This window comes from Lygodium microphyllum, chromosome 7, assembly GCF_053477565.2.
Source record: "Lygodium microphyllum isolate KBCC chromosome 7, Lygodium_microphyllum_v1.1.10, whole genome shotgun sequence".
NCBI lineage: Eukaryota > Viridiplantae > Streptophyta > Polypodiopsida > Schizaeales > Lygodiaceae > Lygodium > Lygodium microphyllum.
In genome coordinates, this window is record NC_141141.1 from 44,958,211 (window position 1) to 44,980,470 (window position 22,260).

At 39.4% G+C, this 22,260-nt stretch overlaps 1 protein-coding gene across 1 annotated transcript in view; it reads right to left on the reverse strand.

The window, feature by feature from the left end:
- The window catches only part of AR401 (S-adenosyl-L-methionine-dependent methyltransferases superfamily protein), a 53,613-nt gene that overhangs the window by 14,491 nt on the left and 16,862 nt on the right, over positions 1-22,260 (reverse strand). Inside the window, exons 3-4 of the mRNA XM_087681319.1 lie at positions 4,088-4,213; positions 3,767-3,991 (exon numbers count right to left, since the gene is read on the reverse strand). Coding sequence (XP_087537445.1) covers positions 3,767-3,991; positions 4,088-4,213 — 351 coding nt within the window. The remainder of the gene's footprint in view (positions 1-3,766; positions 3,992-4,087; positions 4,214-22,260) is intronic.

A 22,260-nucleotide genomic window follows, 5' to 3' on the forward strand; every position in this document is an offset into this window, starting at 1 on the left:
ATAGATGTCACCAACAGTAGTGATACCCTCTAGTGAATAGAAATCCTACAACAAATCACCTCGTGGAGTCATATGACTCGATGCAACACTATCAATGAGCCAAGGCTGCTCAAAAGTTGAGACAACCGAAAAAGTCTTCTCCACCTAATGAATGTGTAGAAACACTGACTTCATGGTAATAGCCATTGTCGAAGTAGAGGTAGATGGAGGCTCTGAGGTGGATCCACCATTTGCTCTTGAACAAAGGTGAGGATATTCCCTCCAACACTTCTCCTTGGGGTGCAAGGTCTTTCCCCATAATGAGAACACGTGATATCTTCTACACTTCCCCACAAAATCTATATCAAAGTCTGAAGATGACTCCGTCTTCTTCCTCTTCCCTTTCTTCTACTTGGCTTGTCGTGTTCCTATAGATAAGGCTGGAAAAGCACGGCCATGTATACGGGCTCGGCAAGAATTTATCTAATTGTGATGCACATCTTGCTCAAGCACCAATGTGACTAGTTTCTCCCAAGTGAGAGTCTCCCAACTGCGAGAAGTGAGAAAACTAGTATTGAACACATCATATGTCAATGATAGAAGATGCAAGAGAACTATCACAGGTGATAGCTAGGTCTTCTAAAGAAATGCCAAGGGATGCAAGCTCATCTCGAATCCCCTCAACCTTGTAGAAGTGATCTCTCATCCTAGGGGAATATGCGACAAAAAGCTTTCGTAGATTCAACTCCAAAGAAAGTTAATGCCCAAATATTTGGATCCGATAGAGAGATGCCAATCTCTTCCAAACCTCTACAACAATGCAAATATGACTTGCATGCACGAGCACAAAATTCGCACAACTCAAAAAGAGAAAAGAGCAAGCTTTAGCATTCAACCGAACCCATAAAGCTACCAAGTCCTAAGATCACACCGTCACATTAATGGGCAAGGTAGAGCTGCCAACTAGTTGAGCGGCAATCCTTCAAGGCAAGGCAATAGTCAATGAAGAGAGAAGATGAGGAGGATGGAGAGCTGGTATGATGAGAGATGGATGCCTACATGTCCTTTTATATGAGATTTTGGATCTTTAATCCTACTCTCACAAATAAAATGCTTCTTTGTGAAGTTAAAAGTAGGCCGAAATGCATGATAATTTTCTCTTAATTGAGAGCTTTAATTTTACCTACTCAACACCCCCCTCCCTTTTCAAACACAAAAAATGACTGAAGAAGAGAAGCAAAAGTATGAAACACTCTGATTCAAGGATTGTAACTCCAGGTTTGTTATTCACAACCAATTGAATGAGATGTTAGTAAATATAAATAAAGGATTTTTTCATAGTGGCTTACATTCAACCCGGTATGGTTTATGCCAAGGAAACCAACCAACAAAAGCAATGCACTTGCATACAATGAATTGTGCAATCAAAGTAAACAAACAAGTAATAATCTGCATTGACAAAGAGAACACATTTGATTTAGGATGCAGGGAATTCCATGGTCAAGTCATGGCAAAGTTTGGCTTTGGACTTCAGTGCATCATGCCATCTTTTTGGTTCTACGTTCAGTAAACCTTCTCGTACATTGGATCAAGACTCATTGGATACATGGATACTAGGCACATCCATGTCTCTGCCTTTGGCCAAACATCCATAGCTCAAACACATGGACCACCTAACAACCATGGGTAACAGGCCGGAGCCAGCAAATGGTCCACACTTTGTACAAGCATGTGATGATTGCTCCTCACTGCCTAAAAAAAATGAATAAGATGCCAAATATGTATTGCAAGGCTTGGAAAAGTTTGGATTGGCTGCAGGGCTGTAAATTAGCTTTTGAAAATCCAGAATGCCAAAATGTTAAGCGTAGACTTTGTGATGGCTATAGAATTTTCCCACCTAGGACTCCCATCACTAAATTTGGGATTATTGTGTGGGACAGAATCTCGTTTTGTCTTTTATCGCCTACTATATGGGAAAACGTGGGCATTGATGTTGATTTTCTGGAAAAATGAACACCAAAAAGGGATTTGCCAATTGATTGTTGAACTATTGTATCACCAAAAATGCATTGGACATGATATTTTAGCTAACTATTATCCAAGAAAAGCTTCAATGCTAGTACATTTTTCAAACTAAAATCAGTCTCTGCCACAAATGCTGGCTATGATGTTTCCCAACTTGTCTATGTTGGGCATTTCAAAAACTGACTGCTATTTATTGTGAGGTAATACTTGAGCAGTTCAAAGGTGAAATTCATGATTCTCCCTTCTCTGCATGGTCGATTATAGACTCCAAAGCAGTCTTAAACTCGAAATGGATAGGAGAACAGACACAAACAGGAATTCTACATCTAAAGGCGTGCTCATTGAAGTAGACGGTTTCATCTCCCCATGCTCTTCAAGAAGCTTATGAGACTTATTTCCTCTCCACTATTAAATGTATTTTGCCCAAGTTGTGCTTATGTAATTTCTTACCCAGCAGTCTATGCATGTTACAGCATGGGTGTACATTACAGAAGGTCAAACTTCAAAGCACTATCAAGTCTTTTGACAAAATCACTAAAGTTTACAGCATGATATAGCAGCCACCAGGTCACTAACTTTGCAAGACATGTCTGCCAAATCAGTTTTCAGTATATTATTCCTCGACATGGATTGTGGATAACGTCAATCTTCTATGGCATCTAACTTAGCCACAAAATGGCAGAAAGAAACTCTTAAGGAAATTGGATAAGCATCAAAAAATATCCAACTAGATATTACACAAATCTTCAGCATGTATAGAGCTCAAGAACCAACTAGGATTTGCAGAAAGCTTTTGTCAAGTCTAACTCTAACAAAAAGGCAGTGTAGGATCATCAAAACCTTCTTTAATCTACTGGATCGCCTAATTAATCAGTGATTAGCATCAACAGATATGTGAACTAGTTTCTGATAGTCTCCACATTTATTGCGCACACACACACAGATGACTTGTTATTAAATACAGGCTTGGCTTCCACTTGAACTAGAAGAACTCTTCAGTTAAAGTACATCTTAACAGAAAAGGTCATGATGCCCTATAAGCTGACCCAACACTTCTCAGCTCAAGAATCTCAAAAGACATTGTCCCCTATCTCTATAAAACTGATATGCATGCTTCCAGTCACTCTCCCCTGGAGCCCGCAATCACATAACCAAGCCACTGAGACTACTTTGACTAAATCCTAGCAAACCCTCCCTGATTCCGGCCCACCTCTCCCTCCAGAGCCCTCAATCACATAACCAAGGTATAAAGTTCAGACTGTCTTTAAATGTTTCCAATAAGTCCTATATGTTTGAGTATGAAATTATGGTCGAATTCAAATCCCAAGACTGAGCCCTAATACTTCAATAATTTCGTAAGTGAAACTAAGGAAAATGTGTTGCACGAGGGATGGTACTGTAACCTACCAGAGACTTCACTAATATGGAGCTATATGACAAGAGATCATGATGTCTTATTTAATCTAACCTCTTTTACTTCAAACAACTACATGCTTAAGACCCAACATTGCCACGTATGATTGCCCCAGCCCCTTACATCTCCAATATGCAAATATGATAAGAATGATTGAACCAATCATACCAGCATGATTCAAACTATGCAAGCTACTCTAACTACTTTGACAAAATCCTTGCAATTCATCCCCAACAGAAATTAAACAAACACACAAATCACATAAGCTCACAGCGTTTCAATAAAATTAAAAAGAATTACAAATGCATCGGTACTGTGTTAAACTGAACTTGGTTAGACAACAATTACCCATATTTTTCTAACGCTTGAAGCAAAACACCATTGCCAGTACCAATATCTAGCACATTCCACTTGGCGAGCTCCATACTCATTCGAGCTTCAGAAAAAATATCAGGATCAGCAATAGAGAGTATAGATACACCATCCATAGTATCTACTGGAAGACCTGCTGCAACACTGGCACAAATCCTCGATGTCCAAATAGCCAATGTCTCCATGACTACCTCCCCGAACCTATCAGAAGTGAACAATGTGTATCAAATGCCAGAAGACCCATGCTATTGGTGTGATAAACTTTTCTGAGTATATGGAAGCCTTCTTTTAACCCACCAGATCTCTCCTTCATCTCCATGCTCATGGAAGTTTGTCAGCTCCTCTGCATAAGCAGCATCCCAATGACTTTGCAGTCCCAATGTTGAGTGTTCCAAATCAACATCTTGATCCTCTTTGTCAAAACTGCAGTAAATAAGACTTCTGTTGGACAACTGACAAAAGATCCAGGCTACCAATAGAAACAAAATCTAATTTATGAGTTCACCCTACTTCATCAAGTATGTACAAACACAAATAAATGACCCTTTCTCCTAGGCAGAGAGATCCATTACATGGCACTAAGGACCACCATGATGGCTCTTTACTCCACCTACTAAGGGCAGGGTAGTCTAGTAGCTCTTCTCATACTTCAAATGCACTTTTCTCACATGTATGCACCTATCACTTTGTATTGCCATTAGTATTGTAAAAGAAGATTACAGTAGGTTGTAATACCATCTAACAGTTCAAGCTGCAAAACAAGATTACAATAGGTTATAGTACCATCTAGAAACCAAAAGTCTTTCCCCACTTGCAGCATCTCCATTTCGTGACTAACAAAAGGTTAGGCTGAAGGCATCCAAGCACTCTCTTTTAGCAGAGAGATGCATCCACAGAAGATGGATCATGGGCCCTATCAGTGACGCAGGCTTGGCTTCCCCTGGTCATACTGAGCCTGTTACAACTGCTCTTGGAAAATTGCAGATTCCATATTCAAAGTTATGCAGATATTGAGTTTTACATCACACCACTTGAGGGCTATGATGTTTTGTTGAGTGTAACCATGGTGCCATAGGGTTCACAGAGTGGTGGACATCTTTAATGAGAAGATTACCTTGCAGCATAGTGGAAAGACTCATATCTTGGATGTAAAGCTTAGGCGAGATTCAGTCCCCTCATATCAAATTTGGTTATTTCAATGTAATGAAAAACCATCTCTCTGCATACTTAGTTTTTGTTGAGGACAAGAGTGATCATGAAGCTGAAGCAAATTTGTCTAAGCTGGACTGATTTCTTACAGCAGTAAAAAGAATGGTTTCCGAAGTCTTTGTCTCCCACCACCACACCTGACAATTTGGGGCTTGCTTGGTTGTCCACAACCTCATCTACAATGCACACTAGCCTCAGGGACATCCAAAGGCCCAACCCTAACCGTATACTACAAGCTTTGGCCTCTAGACACATTGATAGTCACCAAACTGCACCACCATGACTAACTCAGAAGGTGGTCTCACCCACCATGTCTAACTCAAAAGGTGGTCTCGACCACCTTGACTAATTTGGAAGGTGATCCAATTCACTTTGAATGAATTATATATTGCCTCCTCTCCTTGACAACACCACCTTCACTAAGTTAGACCACAATGTGTGTTTGAACAACTTAGACCCTTGTATCATAGTCACTAGAAACACCCCGAGACTCTTTTTTTTTTCCATTTCAACGTTTTTGACTTTGTTTCCATTCTCATTTCCGTTTCTTCCTTTCTCAGCCCTAGTAAACTCCTCCAAACTCCAAATTTTTATCGTTTCCATTTCTACTCTCATTCTGTTTCTCTTTCCATTTTTCCATTACTCGTAACTATGCCCTGTATGCTTGAGTAAAATCCGTCAAAAGTACTAGATCCATATAAAAGGGTTGAAGTATCTCCTTCTATTCATCTATTTCAAGTGAATCCTCTATTACAAGTTCCAATAGTAGAGGCCCTTCATAAGGCTTCAAAAATGGATACGAAAAGCATTGTGAATTCTCCAATACTCTCGAAGTTGTAACCCGTAACAAACATCATTAATCTTTTCAATGACTTGAAACAACCCATATTTCTTGTGCGAGCTTAGTGACTTGAAATGAAAGCTTGATAGAGCTTCTTAGATGAGCTTTGTCGAATTTCAACCACACCCAATCTCCTCCTTATAAAATCAATTGCCTTCGATGCTTATCTCCTACTTTCTTTTGTTTTTCTTAAGATCTTTCGATAGCTTATCTAACTTGGGCAAAAGATATATTCATATCACATACAAACTCATCAATATGAAATATCTCCTCCTCGGTTTTGAGAATAGGTAATAAGAGTGGTTTTCCATATATAATGTCAAATGGTGCCTCATCTGTAGAAGTATAAATTGTGTTATCATAGGCAAATACTTTTCCCGTTGTTGATTGGCTTCATGGCAATAGCACTTCAGCATATCCAGCATTGTAAGATTAGCTATCTCACTTTAACCATCTATTTGAGAATGATAAGAAAAAGAAAATGTAAGATTTGTATCCAAATTTTCAAAAAAAAACTCGCCAAAAGAGACTAGTGGTTCAAGGATCTCTATCACCAATGGTGGATTGTGGTAACTCATGATACTTAAAGATTTGTTGAATAAGCCCTAAAGGCTTTTGGCGATCAAACTTAATCTTTTGGCACACAAAACATTTTTTGATAAATTCTTCAATATCTCATCAAAGGCTTAGCCAAAAGAAATACATTTTAAATGCCTTGGTTGTGACCAAAATACCACAATGAGCTATGTAAGGAGCCGCATGACATTCTTTCATTAATTTAGACCTAAACTCTTTAGTAACGCATAATTTATTATTCATCAAAAGAAATCCATCTTTGATAACATGAAATCTAGATTATGAATCATGGACACTACATGCATCTAGGGTCTTCTTGACAAGGTATCAACTACCTTGTTTTGCTTTCCAAGAATATGCAATATTTAAAAGCTAAATTGAGCTAAATAATTGACTCATCGAATATGCTTTTCAAAAACATTTGGTTGGTTAAGAAAATGTCTCAAACTATAATGGTCCATCTTGATGATAAATTCTCCACTTAAAAGATAATATCTCCAATCTTTTAAAGCTTGAATGATAGCCATTAACTCATTTTCATAGATAGTAGCATTTTTTTCTACATTTTGCAACCTTGTGCTTGCATGAGCAATTGTATGCTAGTGTCTCCAATCTTTTAAAGCTTGAATGATAGCCATTAACTCCTTTTTATAGGTAGTAGCATTCTTTTCTACATTTTGCAACCTTGTGCTTGCATGAGCAACTGTATGTCCTTCCTAGTTTAAGACTACACCAATGCAATCTCCTAAAGCATCACATTCCACAAAGAAAGGTTTCGACAAATTAAGAAAGATCATTTGCCGATATAGAGCTTTAGAGCTTCAAAAGCTTCCTTCTCTACTTCGGTCCATCGAAATGCCATTGCTTTCTTGGTTAAATCATAAAATGGTCCAACAACCACTACAAAACCATTTAATGAATCTTCTGTAATAATACCATAATCCCAAGAACTTTAAATTTCATAAACACTACTCAATTTTGGCCATTCCACAATAGCGTTGACTTTTTCAGGATCCCTCTAAGTGTAAAAGTCTTAGTCATCTGGGCTTTCTAGTCAATCTAACCGCCCGACTAAACTTCTAATTTCTCTTAGGCATCTCATCAATGATGACCCAGGTATAATTATAGGGCATTTGACCATTGGCCACCCTTAAATAGAAAGATCAATATTTAATCATATTTTGTAATACTTAAATAATACAAATCGCCTTTCAAAGTACATAAGCATTTGATTAATTTGGAATCATTCAACCAATATATCTTAGTAAAAATTAATATACAAAAGGTTTGTTACAACACGTATGTTTTATCCTCTTACATGGGAGGGGTTTTTTCCTTATGTGAACACACTTCAATGTGTAGGTCTATATAACCCTAGGGTTATACCTTGTATTCTCATTCTTTAATTCATTTTAGTGATGGCACTCTTGCACACTTTTTTGTCTCTTCTCACGCTCACTCTCTACTCCACTTCTTGTCTATCGAGCTCTCCATTCAATCCAACAATGATACCAAAGTCATTGTGCCACAGGCCTTAACGCCATTGCTACATTGGTTCCATCACCAACTTTGATACATGAAGTTCCTCACAGCATTGTTGCTCGCAACCGCTGTCACCTCAACCATGAAATTTTCTACTATGCTCTCTCTACGCAGCGTGCACACAGTTTCACGTGCAATTTTACGTACAATCCTGCACATAGCCCCTACACACAAACTCTCTCAGTCTTGCACACAATCTCTCACAGCCCTACCTGCCATTCAATTCACATCGCCCCTCTCATCCTCAATTTCCAAGAAATTTTTAATTTCACATACTCCGTGCTAGAAATTTTTGGGGTTTTTAATAAAACGACCCAATTTTTGCAATTTCTTGAAATTTCCACCAAAAATTTTTCAAGCTTTAGTTGGATTCACCTTCCATTGCATGGATCTTCATTGAATTTGCGCAAATTAAGCAATTTCTCCAACATTCACATGCAAAATTTGGAGATTGTGATACATTTCAACTTATTACCCCAAATATTTTTGTGTGCAAATCCCCGAATAACATCTACATCAACATTTGCATTGATTGTAAACTCTTTCTCATCTCATCTAGCCTTTTTATTCACACACATGTTGCTACAACAACTCTCTTATCCATTTTTGAACAAATTTAAGCAATTGTCTCAGCTCCCTTTGTGTATTCAGTGTGTGCCAAGATGGCACATAATCAAAATGAGTTATTTGAGATGCTTTCTGTTGATGACAAGTTGGATGTTAACAACTATTCCACTTGGTCATACATGATGAAACATGTATTGGTTGTGAAAGGCTTTTTGGTAATTGTGATGGGCTCAAAGGTATGGTCAACAAGCCTTAATGCACCGGCAGATGCTAGTGCTCCTGTCACGAGGACGTGAAAATTTGATGCTTTGCTTATGTTTAATTGACATTTGATTAAAGGATTAATCAAATGTGCAATTAAAAGATGCACATGTGTTGCACATGTGAGGTGCAAGCTACTTTTTTTTTACATTTGAAGACCCAAGGACCCTGTGAAAAATATGGGTGTCAAAGGCAAAAGTTGTAACAAGTTACACTTGTTAGATTCTAGGTGAATTTTGGTGTTAGTTTGCCCCTAGAACTATTAATTGCCCATTAAGTGTGAATGGTGATACTAGGGACTAGGCATTAATTAATGGATTAATGCTTGTCCAAGGGTCAATTAATACATGGGACCACTTTGGGTTGCAAATGGCCTAGCCAATTAATTTTTGGATGGGCAAGGTCAATTTTCTAGGCATGGATTAAGGGTTGAATTAATTTTCAGAATTAATTAATTCTGAAAATTAATTAAATGGCTGAAAATTGCTGAAAATGGATTAAGAAAGCTGCCACTTGGCAAAACTTTCCCATGCAAGAATAGGGCTGAAGGAAGAGGGAAATCTCGTTTTTTCATTTTGGAGCTGTTGGGAAGAGGTGTTGAGCTGTTGCTGCCAGCTTTTGGGGCCATTTCCCAGCCATTGGAGACCATTTTGGTGATGGAGATTGCATACTCTTGACCTTGGGAAGCTGACAATTGCAGCTGATGCACTTTCTCCTAAAGATCAGAGTCTCTAATGCTCCTATTGTTGTTGGTGCATCTATTTGGGGCTAGTACAGCAGGGCAGCAGCAACAAATCTCAGAATTTTCTCTCTCTATAGCATTCTCTCATCTCCTTCAGCCTATGCTCAGCCATTCTCAGCAATTCTTAGCCATTCGGAGGAGATCTTAGCCATTTTTGGTAGGCTGATCTGTAATTTCTGCAGTAAACCCTAATTTACAGCAGAAATTAGGGTTTAGCAACCACCTTGGGATCCGTGCCAGAGATTGAAGGCTCAAGGGACTGAAATCAGTAGTTGATAGTTAAAGATTATCAAGGGATTTTAGGAGCCAACCCATCCCGAATTGATTTGGGGCAGCATTTGGCCAGCCAAGGGTCAAATTGGAGAAGAAGTCCTGGGTGAATCAAGGGGCAAATGACCCAAAAGGCTTGCTGGTCATTTATGATAGCAAGAGCAATTGGTTAGCAAGAGGAGATTGAAGAATCTCGAGTTGTACTCCTTCCAATTGAATGAAAGCTAAAGAAATACCACAAGGGGCGCCAATTTTGGGGCCAATAGGGTGTCTACTGTCCAAGAATGTTATGGGAAAGTGTGCATTTCATTTTATGTGCATTTATTTATTGCTGTAATTAACTCTTAAGTCAGGTTATCACCACCCATTCCAAGAAGGAAGGCTGGTTTCAGCTCCTACTTAGGTTGTTCCACTGCCACCTCTGGCTCTTCACAAGTTACTATTGTTGCTCTTCTTACTGTCGATCAAGCACATTGGGATATACATGTGATGCTCAAGCACACTCTTTGATCACTCTTTCGATCAAAAGACTCATTATACCACACATATACTCTTGTCGGACTACAAAGAGTGCATGGGATAAGCTCGCATCTCTTTGTCAAATCATAAATGAGACACACATTGCCTATTTGAGGAAGCAGTTCGATTTCGAGAAGATGTATGAAGTGGATAGTGTGGATGCCTATCTTACATAGATAATAGATTAGCATAAGTAGTTCGTGAACATTGATGACGAGATATATGAGACCCTATCTTGTCACTTTTGTGATTGGTGGACTTTCACACTCCTATCAAACATTTGATACTACATTATGACTAGTTTCTCAAGGCAATGGGCATCAATATTCTCTTGATGAGTTAACCCCACTCCTATTGCAAGAGGAGTAGACTCATCTCAACCACTCTGCTACTACCTCAAATGATCAAAGCTTTTTGCCTCCTCTCATCATCGAGGCAAAGGGAAGATCGTCAGGTTCTTCATCCAACCATTAGAAGGACAAGGGTAACTCGTCCTCTTCTTCTTCGCACAAAGAAGAGAACAAGCAAAAAAAGAAAAGACGCAACTATTGCCACAAGCCAAGGCATGAGATCTCTAAGTGTCGCAAGCACAAGGCTATGGAGGAGGAGGAGAAGGAGGAGGAGGAGAAACAAGGGAAAATGGAGCTAAAGCTAGAGTTGAGACAAAGTACAAAATAGTGGATAAAAAAGTGAAGCCGGTTGCAGTACCACTGTCTTCAAATATTAAAGAGTTAATTCAGTTGGTTTCCAAACAGCCAAATCTAAGAGACCCAAGAAAAATTCGCCATAAATTTACAAAGGAATCTCTTAAAAAACTGAAGATTGGCAATAAAAAGTTTATCTTACCAATAGAGAGAGAGAGAGAGAGAGAGAGAGAGAAAGTTTCATAGAGATGTTATCCACGAATGGCAAGGCATTTGCGTTTCAGCCACATGAAGCACATTGTCTGGATCCAAGAGCTATAGCAAACATGGTGATTTTTACCATACCACACATCCTAGAATTTGCGACCTATACCAATGCCCGAGGCTCATTTACCTAAACTCAAAGATCTGCTAAATGAAAGAATAAGAAAGGGTATTCTAGAGCCTTCGACAACCAACCTTCCTCCTCAAATAGGGTGGTAAATAACCTAATTAAGCACTATTTACAACAATTAACAAATTCACAAAATTAAAAAGTACACTTTACCATATAATCTTGGACATTGGACACCCTATTGGGCCCCAAAATTGGGGCCTCTTTCACTATTTATTTAACTTAATTGAAGAAAAAGTTTATGTACACAAGGGTTCTCCCAAACCCTTTCGGTATTTCAACTCCCCTTACTATGCAAAATGACCAACAAGTCTTTAATCTGTTTTGCCCCTTGATTCGGGCAATCAATTGGACTTCATCTGCTTTGATGGAGATGGAAAAATGCCCCAAATTCAATTATTTGCTGGTCCCTCTACTTGAGTAGGCTAAAAACAACTTCAACCTTGTTGAATCCAAGTCTTGGAGCTTCCAATTTCTAGCACACTTCCCGAGGCTGCTGCTAAACCCTAATTTCTATTGCAGATTAGATTTTACAGAAGAGAAATCTGAAATTTCTTAGCCTTTGGTGATCTCAATGCTACAATCTTTGAAGCAAGGCTGTAGAAAGACTGGAGATGAGAGAGAATGCTAAGGAGAGAGAAAATTCAAGCTTTCTTCGCGAAGAACTGAAGAAAATCCATCATTTACTGCTGCTGCCTTGTCTCAACAACTTGTAGATGCAAAGAATTGAAGAAAATTAGTCATTTACTGCTGCTGCCCTGTCTCAACAACCTACAGATGTTGTCACCTACTGTTGATTGGTATTCCCCTGCCCCTAGCTGCCTCAGAAGGTCCTCCAATGGCTGCAAATCGAACCAGCAATATCTCTAGCTGCCTCAGAAGGTCCTCCAATGGTTGCAAATCGAGCTAGCAATATCTCCTCCCTCTCTCTTGCAGACTGAATACATTAAAAATACCTCTCTCCAGCCTCTAAAGACGTTTTTCAGTCTTATATGGGCATTTTTTACAAGTGGCAGTCTTTCCAAATGGTTTTTCCAACATTATCCATAATTAAATATTAATTTTTAATCTTTAAATACTGAAATTTAATCCAATAATTATTTTGATGCCTTGAAAAATAATCTGACTGGCCAATAATTAAATTGGCTAGACAACTTCCATTCTTGAGTGTCTCTATGCTTTCTTTGACCATCAGATTGGCGTTAGGTACCATTAAACGCCACTTCTCTAGTATCACCAACTGACACTTATGGCCAAATGAATGACCTAGGCCAACAACTGGCACCAGATACTACCAAGCACCCGTGTGGCATGACCTATAGCAACTTTTGCCTTTGATATCCTATGATTTTCTCGAGTCTCGGCTCATAAATTTACTCTAACCCCAGTTACACCTCACATATGCAACATTTACTTAACCATGTAGTTAAAAATTAATCCACAGGTTAAGTGAGCTTTCAAAAATGCATATTCTCATGACACTTCATCTGTTAAATGAAAGAATAAGAATGGGTATTCTAGAGTCTTCATTTGCACCACATTCTAACAAGTGGTTCACAATGTCTAAGAAAAATAATACACTCAGGTTCATACAAGATTTTCATCCAGTGAACAAAGTGACCATACGGAATGTGAGTGCAAGACCAATGGTGGATAAATTTACAAAAGCATTCGCAAGAAGAGCTATTTATTCTTTGGAAGATCTATACTCAAGATATAACCAGTTCTAGCTTGCATTGGAGAGCAAAGACTTAACTACAATGAAAACTCCGCTTGGCTTGGTTCATATGTGTACATTGCCGCAGGGAGCTACAAACTCTATGGCTCATATGATGAAGACGATGAACAAGGTACTCATAGATTATATTCCAAGTCCAACTATGCTATTCTTGGATGGTGTGGCCATTAAGGGATATGTAGAGAAAAAGATGGATCAAGAGCTGGATGATCATGGTTATAGAATATTTGTGAGAGATCATATTTCAAATTGTAAGAAAATTCTTACCAAGTTAGAGAAAGTGAATCTTACCCTCTCCTATCAAAATCCGGTGTTTGGGATCAATGAAGAATTAATAGTAGGTCATATGTGTAGGCCTTATGACAAAAGGCCTTCTCCTATGAAAGTGGATGCAATAGAGAATATAAAAGAAATATGTTCATCAGTCTCTAAAGTCATAAGGTTTCTTAGAGCCTGTGTGTTGTACTTAGTCTAGATTTCCCATTTTGCTCACATTGCAAATGACTTATACCGGTTGTTAAGAAAAGGATAGAAATTCTTTTGAGACAAGAGACATAACAAAGTTATAAGGAAATTAAAGAAGCTTTTTTGGACTACACCAACATTCAAAAAATTGGAGTATGCAAATGGGAAGCCCATCATTATTAGAGTGGACACTAGTCCAATTGGAATTGGTTGAGCTATAGGTCAAGATTATGGTAAAGAAAATAGATATGCAATGAGTTTTGGTGCAAAAGTTTTAAATAAAAGACAAAGGAGATACCCATAGATCAAGAGAGAGCTATGGGGTGTTGTGACTATTTTCATGTACAAGCAATGATCTGCATGGCTGCGTGTAAACTCATGAGATAGAATAAAAGTGTCAAACTTTTTGTACCACAGCTGTGGTGCTTGTTTCAGCCCATACAGGCTGCGTTTTAGCTTACACACCATTTGCTTTTTTCCAAGAACTACAAAGCCCTCGGGCTATTTCATGTAGATTTCCTCATCAATGTCACCATGCAAGAAAGCTGCTTTTACATCCATTTGATACATCTCTAAATCCAAAACAACAGTAAGAGCAAAAAGCACACATAAAGTGGTCATCTTCAGAACAGGTGAGAAGACCTCTTGGAAGTCAATCCCTTCCTTTTGTGCATAACTTTTGGCAACTAGCCTTGCCTTGTACTTGGGTTTCCCATCAACTGTCTTGACTTTGTACACCCATTTGTTTGGAAGTGATTTCCTTCCCTTTGGCAATGATACAAGATTCCAAGTATCATTCACATATAGAGATTTAATCTCTTCCTGCATAGCTAGCTTCCACTTACTGCTAAATTCGCATGACTTGGCCTCTTTGTATGTAAGAGGCTCACCCTCATCTGTAAGCATCACATAATGCAAGGAGGGGTCAAACCTATGTGGTTGCCTTCTTACGCGTGTAGACCTACATACCCAATGATCAACATTTTCAGGAGTTGGATCTACATCTGGAGGTATATTATTTTCAGCATTTATTGGCTGCTGTAAACCATTTTCAGCATGCTGCTCATGCTATACAACACCTTCATTTTCATTTCCAGCACCTGCATTTTCATAATCAGCAAGCCTATCTTGCTGTCCATGACCTCCTTGTGCTTCTATTTGCTGTCCAACATCATCTAGCTCAAAAATAACCAACTGATCATCAGTTTCAGCCTGTGGTACAACACCTTGAGGCTCATTTTCTGATGCAAACTCTGAAATTTCACCTTTTTCAGATCTTCATTAGAAGCTAAAGAGCCTTTCAGCAATTTTGCTTCATTAAAAACAACATTACGACTGCAAATAATTTTCTTGGACTGAGGTAACCACACTCTGTAGCCAAATTCACCCTCATCACCGTAGCCCATGAAAATACCTTTGGTGGATTTTGGGTCAAGTTAATTCCTCAGCTCATCCCTAACACGCACAAAAGCATCACAGCCAAATATGCATAAATGGTCATATGAGGCCGATTTGCCAGACCAAACCTCCTCAAGGATGCCATAATTTATGGACCTATTTCAAGAGCCGTTGCAAATGTGAACCGCGGTTTTGAGTGCCTCTCCCCAAAATGCATGAGGGAGAGGAGATTAGCAATGGACAACATGCACCGCACTCTTTCACATAAAGTCAAGTTATATCTTTCAGCCACCCCATTTAAAGAAGGGCTGTAAGGGGCTGTAAGCTCCCTCTTAATACCATGCAAGTCACAAAAGGACTTGAATTCAATTGATGTGAACTCACACTCGTTATCAATTCTCAAGCATTTTAGCTTTCTACCTGTTTGAGTGGTCACATGTGCATGAAAAGTTTTAAAAACAACAAACACTTCACTTTTCTTTTTCAGCAAATACACACAAATCTTCTTGGAATAGTCAATAAAGAAGACAAAATATGCAGCACCACCCAACGATTTCACAGGCATACTATATACATCAGAATGCACTAAGTCCAAGACATTAGACTTACGTGAGACACCAGAGTAAAAGGAATTTTTTATTTGCTTTCCAAACTGACACTCATTACAAAAATCAAGTCTAGAGCCTTTTCCATCAACCCTCTTCAGAGAGGTAAGGACATCAAGTCTTTTTGGCTCATATGGCCTAATCTCTTATGCCATAACTCCAAGTGGCTGCAAATTTCAACAACTGCAAGAAACTTGCCATTCAAGGCTTTACAATGCAAGCAATACAAAGTGCCCTTCTTGGTTCCTTTTGCAATCAGCATGGAACCCTTTTTCACTTTCCACAAACCACCACCAAACAGTGTGGTGTAGCCATGCAAAGTCAAGCTGGCCAACAGATAGTAAACTCTTTTTAATACCAGGCACATATCTGACATCTTTCAACACAAGCTCTTGACCATTGTCTAAAGACAAGTGTATTGTGCCAATCCCATCAATACTGCAAGCATGGTTATTTCCAAGGTACACTTTTCCATAACTGCCTGAATTGAACATAGCAAAACACTCCAAGTAAGGAGTTACATGAAAAGAGACACCAGAGTCTACAATCCAAGTCTGAGTGACACCATCATCAACTGACAAGAGTGCATCAATCACATCAACCTTGGTAATCTGCATATCCTGCATGTGACATACAAGGGCATCATAATCAATTGCACATAATACATCAACCTCTATATCTGAAAGCTCTTATATGACCACGCTAGAGGCCACATTGGCCTTCTCTTTGCCTTTGGTTGTCTCCGATGCATCTGTCTTTTCTTCCTTCTTCTTTTTATCTCCTACATTCTTCTTTCTCTCTTGTTCCTTCTTATAGTACCTGCAATTAGGTTTCTTGTGGCCCTTCCGACCACAGTGATAGCAAGTAATGTCGCTCTTATCCTTTCCTTTGCTCTTGCTCCTGTTTCTCTGCCCTATATTTGCATTTTTCTTTTCAGCCCTGCCTCTTACATTATAAGCTAAGTTGTTGCCTTCTCCACTAGATTTACGTCTAATTTCTTCATTCAAGATAGAACCCCTCACTCCATCATATGAGAGATTGGGGTTATTGCTGAGTGAAACCAAGACTTCCCAAGAGTCGAGCAGTGTCATGATCAAAAAGACCGCCCTCAACTTATCATCAAAGTCCAAGTTTGCATCTTTGAGCTGATTTAGAATCCCTATAAATGCACCCAAGTGCTCAGCTGCAGGCTTTGACTCATCCAATCGCATATTCACCAACTTGCGCATTAAATGCACCTGATTAACAAGTGTGGTGATCTCATAAGTAGTTTTCAGTGTCATGATCAAAAAGATCACCCTCAACTTATCATCAAAGTCCAAGTTTGCATCTTTGAGCTGATTTAGAATCCCTATAAATGCACCCAAGTGCTCAGTTGCAGGCTTTGACTCATCCAGTTGCATATTCACCAACTTGCGCATTAAATGCACCCGATTAACAGGTGAGGTGATCTCATAAGTAGTTTTCAAGTTCTCCCATATTGCATAACCTATGTCTAACCCTTCATGTCTGTCAAAATGTCATCAATGACACCCATCTTTATGTAAGCCACAGCCTTTATATTCACTCTGGCCCAATCTGCATCAGACATTAGTGCGGGTTTATCTTCCTGCAAAGCATCCTCACAATCCTTCAGGAACAAAATGCCCTGCATAGGGTCTTTCCAAAGGTCGAATCCATGACCATCAAACCGTTTAATCTCCATCAAACTCTTGATGTCTGAACTAGAAGTAGTTCCAGCCATTTTATCACAAACAAGTGTAAATGCACTAACTTGCGGAAGCACAAGCTGAACCAGCAAAATACCCTATTGTTTTTCCTCAACCAGAAATAAATCTCTGCTGTTTGTACATGAACCAGCCAACAAACAGGTAAAAGATGCAGAAATTTACCAAATTCTGCGCAAATCCCCAAAATTTCAAGTCCAAATTTGCATGAATATCAATCAATCTGATCTAGCTGAGTAAAGCTTTGGCAATACATGAAAAGCCCCAAATTTATGGGATCCAATGTCAGGAAATTTTGCCTAGAAGAGCGAAAATCTGACAATTTTGGTAAAATCCCCAAATTAATTTGGGTCAACTCTCACAATGTCTGCAATTTCTGACTCGGAATTTACTGTCAGGCCTAGATGGGATCAAATTTGGGAAAAGCCCCAAATTCTCTGGCCAGAATTGCACAAATTCTGAAACTGTGCCTCTAGTGTGTGAACACCCGCCAAGGCAAGCAGTAATTGAAGGGATTGAAGGAAAAAATTTTGATTTTTAAAAAAAACTGACGGTGGGGAGGGAGGGTCCGTTGACCGTTGCATCAATCACATGACCTGACCTGACCGATGGCGGCCCAACTAGACCCGTCGCCACACGCGCCTGTAGTCGCTTGCCTGTCGCCAACCCACGACTAACACCCGTCTCCTCGTTCGCGTCTGCTGGTCGTGACCGACTTGTCCACTCTAATGCCCAATCACCTACCGCCTGGTCGCTGCTCGCCTACGCCCGACTACCCTACACACGACTGCCTTTTGATTCCAGGCCGTTGACCTGCCACTTCCCGTTGGCCGCTATTGCTTGGTTTCTCTAGCGCCTAGTCAACTAGACCCCTCTGGCCTTCTGCCTCGAGCTGCCTCCACAACCTGTGAGTTGCTTCTTGGTCTCGGGAAGCGTGCAACACCTTGGGCTTTGATACCAGTTATTGAAAGCGATAGGGACGCGGCTTGAGCACAAGTAAACAAGTGAGTGTGACGGCTTAAGAGAGAGTGAGCAGAGTGAAAGTACGAGACGATAAGAGTGTACCAACAATGTGTTGATACACAAAGAATAAAGTGTATTTACACTTAGCGCATGTAAAGGGTGCGTTCACATGTATAATGTGCGTGTACTATAGATGGAGGTCACCGAGCCTTTATATCCCAACATGCCCTACTTTCCAATCAAGTAAACACAAGCTTTTGCTCGCTTTTCTTCATAAAAGTGGAGTTCCAGTTCTATCCTGAGCATTTTCTTGCTCTCTATCTCTCCTCTTTGTCTCTGAACTACAAGCTCTATTGAGAGCTTTTCAAAGCTTTTAATGGCTTTATGCTCTTTCTATTCAATCATTTGAAACGCATTGCAGTGGAAAACTTGATTTTGTGTAATCCAAAAAGTGAGTTTGGGCTTTACTGTATTCATGTAACAAGTCTGCCCTACTTTTCAATCAGGTAAACACAAGCTTTTGCTCGCTTTTCTTCGTGAAAGTGGAGTTCCAATTCTATCCTGAGCATTTACTTGCTCTCTATCTCTCGTCTTTTCAAAAGCTTTTAATGGCTTTATGCTCTTTCTATTCAATCAATCAAAACACATTGCAATGGAAGACTTGATTTTGTGCAGTCCAGAAAGTGTTGTGATTAAAACAGTGACATTCAGAACATCCTCTGAGCTTTCGTGCAATATTTGGCCAGTAGCACTCCATTAGATCCATGATTTTCCTAAGAGCAAAAAGCTTCTTCAAGCTTCCTAGATTTTTCTCTTCTCTAGCCAATCATTACTAATCATTGAAATTATCCTCTTTTGGTGCTTTGAGATTGGAGCTGGTTATTTCCCTTGGACTAGTTTGTATTTAATCAAGTTCACATTCATCTCTTCTAAACAAGTTCAAGCTAGAGGCAATGCAAAAGGTAGAAACCTCGATCAATCCCCAATCCATCCACTATAAGCTTTAGCCAATGCCTTCACTATAGGTGGATATCCTCTCTTACTTTTCTCATTTCTTTCTGGATTATAAGCGATGGTCAAAGCCGGTTTGATATCATGTTTAGGGAAGAATTTCCTAGCCTCATCCTCATCTAGTTCACCGCAATCCACCGTAATCTTTCCAACATATCCGTACATACAGAAAATCTCTTCAACAAGAAATTTCAATATAGCATTGGTAGTTCTAGTCCTTAATGCTTTGCCCTCTACTTGATTTGTAAGATCTTCTCTAGCTAAAACTATATATTGCATTTGCCAAAGACCCACTGGCATAGTGACCAAGTCAACTACCCACTTTATACATGCCCTTCCCTCAATACCTCTCCTTGATCTTCTCATATGTCGCCCATACACCCCTATGACCAACCCATAGGCTCTCGTGAAACTCTCGCATAACCTGCAACTGGGTAGCCTTGTCACAAACTATACACAAGGGTGGACGTCCTCTCTTCTTAGGATGCTTCCAAAGCATTCCATCTCTCAAGAAATATCCATTTCTTTTTATCTTCCTAAATTCCACATCTGTCCATTTATCCCTCTTAGTCAGCATACAAAGATATTGACCTATCTGCAACTACTCTCCAATGTAAAGCTCCTCTGAGAAGGTCATGGTAGCTAAAATCTTTGTATCATCCTCATCTGCAACCAAATGACTCCTCATCCTCATACTTGGCTTTGAAAAGCATATCTTCAATTGGGTTCTCCTTTCCAGCTATATGCTTGAACTCCGGATTCAATGACTCAATGTAAGCAATCAATCTCAACATAGCTACATCTAGGGTAGAGCATCTAGTAATCATGTGTCACAAGGACATGAAATTTTATTGCTTTGCTTAGCATTTGATTAAAAGTTAATCAAATATACTAATGTGACTTGCACATGTGAGGTGCAAATCAATTATTTCAGAGTGTGGGATCCACGACCCCAAGATATCAGTTGGTGCCAAAGGCAAAAGTTGTAATAAGTTATGCTTCATAGGAACTAGGTGATACTCGGTGACATTAGAGATTAGGCATTAATTAATTAATTAATGCCGATCTAAGAGCTAATAACTATTTAAGGATACTTGGAAGGCAAATTTGCCTAGCTAATTTAATTATTGGCTAGTGAAATTAATCTTTTGATCTAGGTTCAAATCTTACACTGAGTACCATCTAGTACCTGTCAACCGTAACTTATTACAACTTTTGCCTTTAGTACCAATTGATATCTCAGGGTCCTAGATTCCACACTATGAAATAATTGATTTGCGCCTCACATGTACAAGTCACATTAGAACATTTGATTAACTTCTAATCAAATGTTAAGCCAAGAAATAAAATTTCACATCCTCATGGCATCATGCCTAGTAAAGGCAAGCAATTTTTCTCAACCACAACTGGGGCTCCTTTGTCTCTCATTTAAGACCTTTGCCCCAAACCGAATGGCATATCTGTGACCCTCCTCATCATCCTAACCAATGACCCAACCTATACCAATAGGACTAGTATCAACAATCAATATAATAGATCTCACTAGTGCAATCCACTTTCCTAAGAGTAGGAGCAAACTCTAGCAATCTCTTCAACTTTTACACGGCTCTAGTATGTCTCTCGTTCTAGAAGATTTTCTATCTCTTTCGAAGGGGCTGACACAGAGCATCTACAATGTGCAAAATTGAGTATCCAAATCACATAAAATACACAAGCATAAAAGAATCTCCTCACCTTTGATGTAGAGCAATACTCTACAATCTTTCCAATAGCATTCACCTTCACAAGCAAAGGTCTCCTACCATAATAGTTACACGTGCCCAACAATGATAACCTCATTCACACCAAAGGCAGATTTCTATCCTAAGAGCGTCAAATTCACCTCCTCAAGCCTAGTCAAAATCTTCTCACAATCTACAATGTACTCTACAATAAAGTGTCTACATCCCTGCTCATTCTGACTCTCATTCTCCTCTTCTTCTACACATCCTTTTATGGGTACATCATCCAAAAAGGCATGGTAAGCGGAGGGATATACTCATGTAAGACCTTGTGCAAAGCATTCATCATATGCACAATAGAATTAGTAGCACCTTGAGGCAAGGTACACATTCTGACAAGGCCTATCGAAGTTTATAAAGTAGTAAGACTCTAATTTTCAAGGTTAGCTATAACTAATCATAAGCAAAGTACAAATCACCTAGAGAATAGATGGCACAACCTACAAATGCCTCAACAAACACATCCACAATTGCACCTGTATCAACATTCTAGATCGTTACTCTATTCACTAGCTATATATCTTGTATGAATTTGAGTGATCTATTTTTCTTTGAAATTGTAAACCATCTATTTGAGTAAGCACAACTCTGTCGGCTAAAGAGGATCAGTCCTCAATTCTTTCGACCGAAAATGATCATCCCTCTGCACTATGGACTGCATAGGAGCAGCCCTACACACTGGATGCTGAAATACTTCAACAATAAAATCTATAGGCTGAAAACAATCAGCCATAAACTCTGTTTTCTGAGTTAACCCAATCTTTGTCTTGTCAGAGTGCAGCGATGTGGAAGCGTGGGACCAAGACTAAGAGAGAGAGTGAACACAAAGAGAAGAGAGAGAGAGAGACAGTGGAAGATGAAGATCTGTTGTATAAGGTGTGCTGTATACAAAGATATGCAAATATATACACAGGTGCAGTGCACGGGATTGCGGGTCTCCACCTCGACGATGCAACCTACTGTCCACCTCGAAGTACGCTGCAGTCTGCACGAATCTCCAGCCTGAAATCTGCAATCACAAGTGGGAACAATGTGCAGGCTGCCGGCTATAAATAGCCTGAAATAATGCGAAAAATATGGCAGGTCGGCTGCATTAAATGCAGCCGACTGGTACAAATCTGTCTGACTGTACCAGATTGCCACGTGGCTGTCTGCTCCGCCAGGGGATGACTGACAATCGCTAACACCCCCTCTCAGAGCCTAGACGGGGTAAAAGC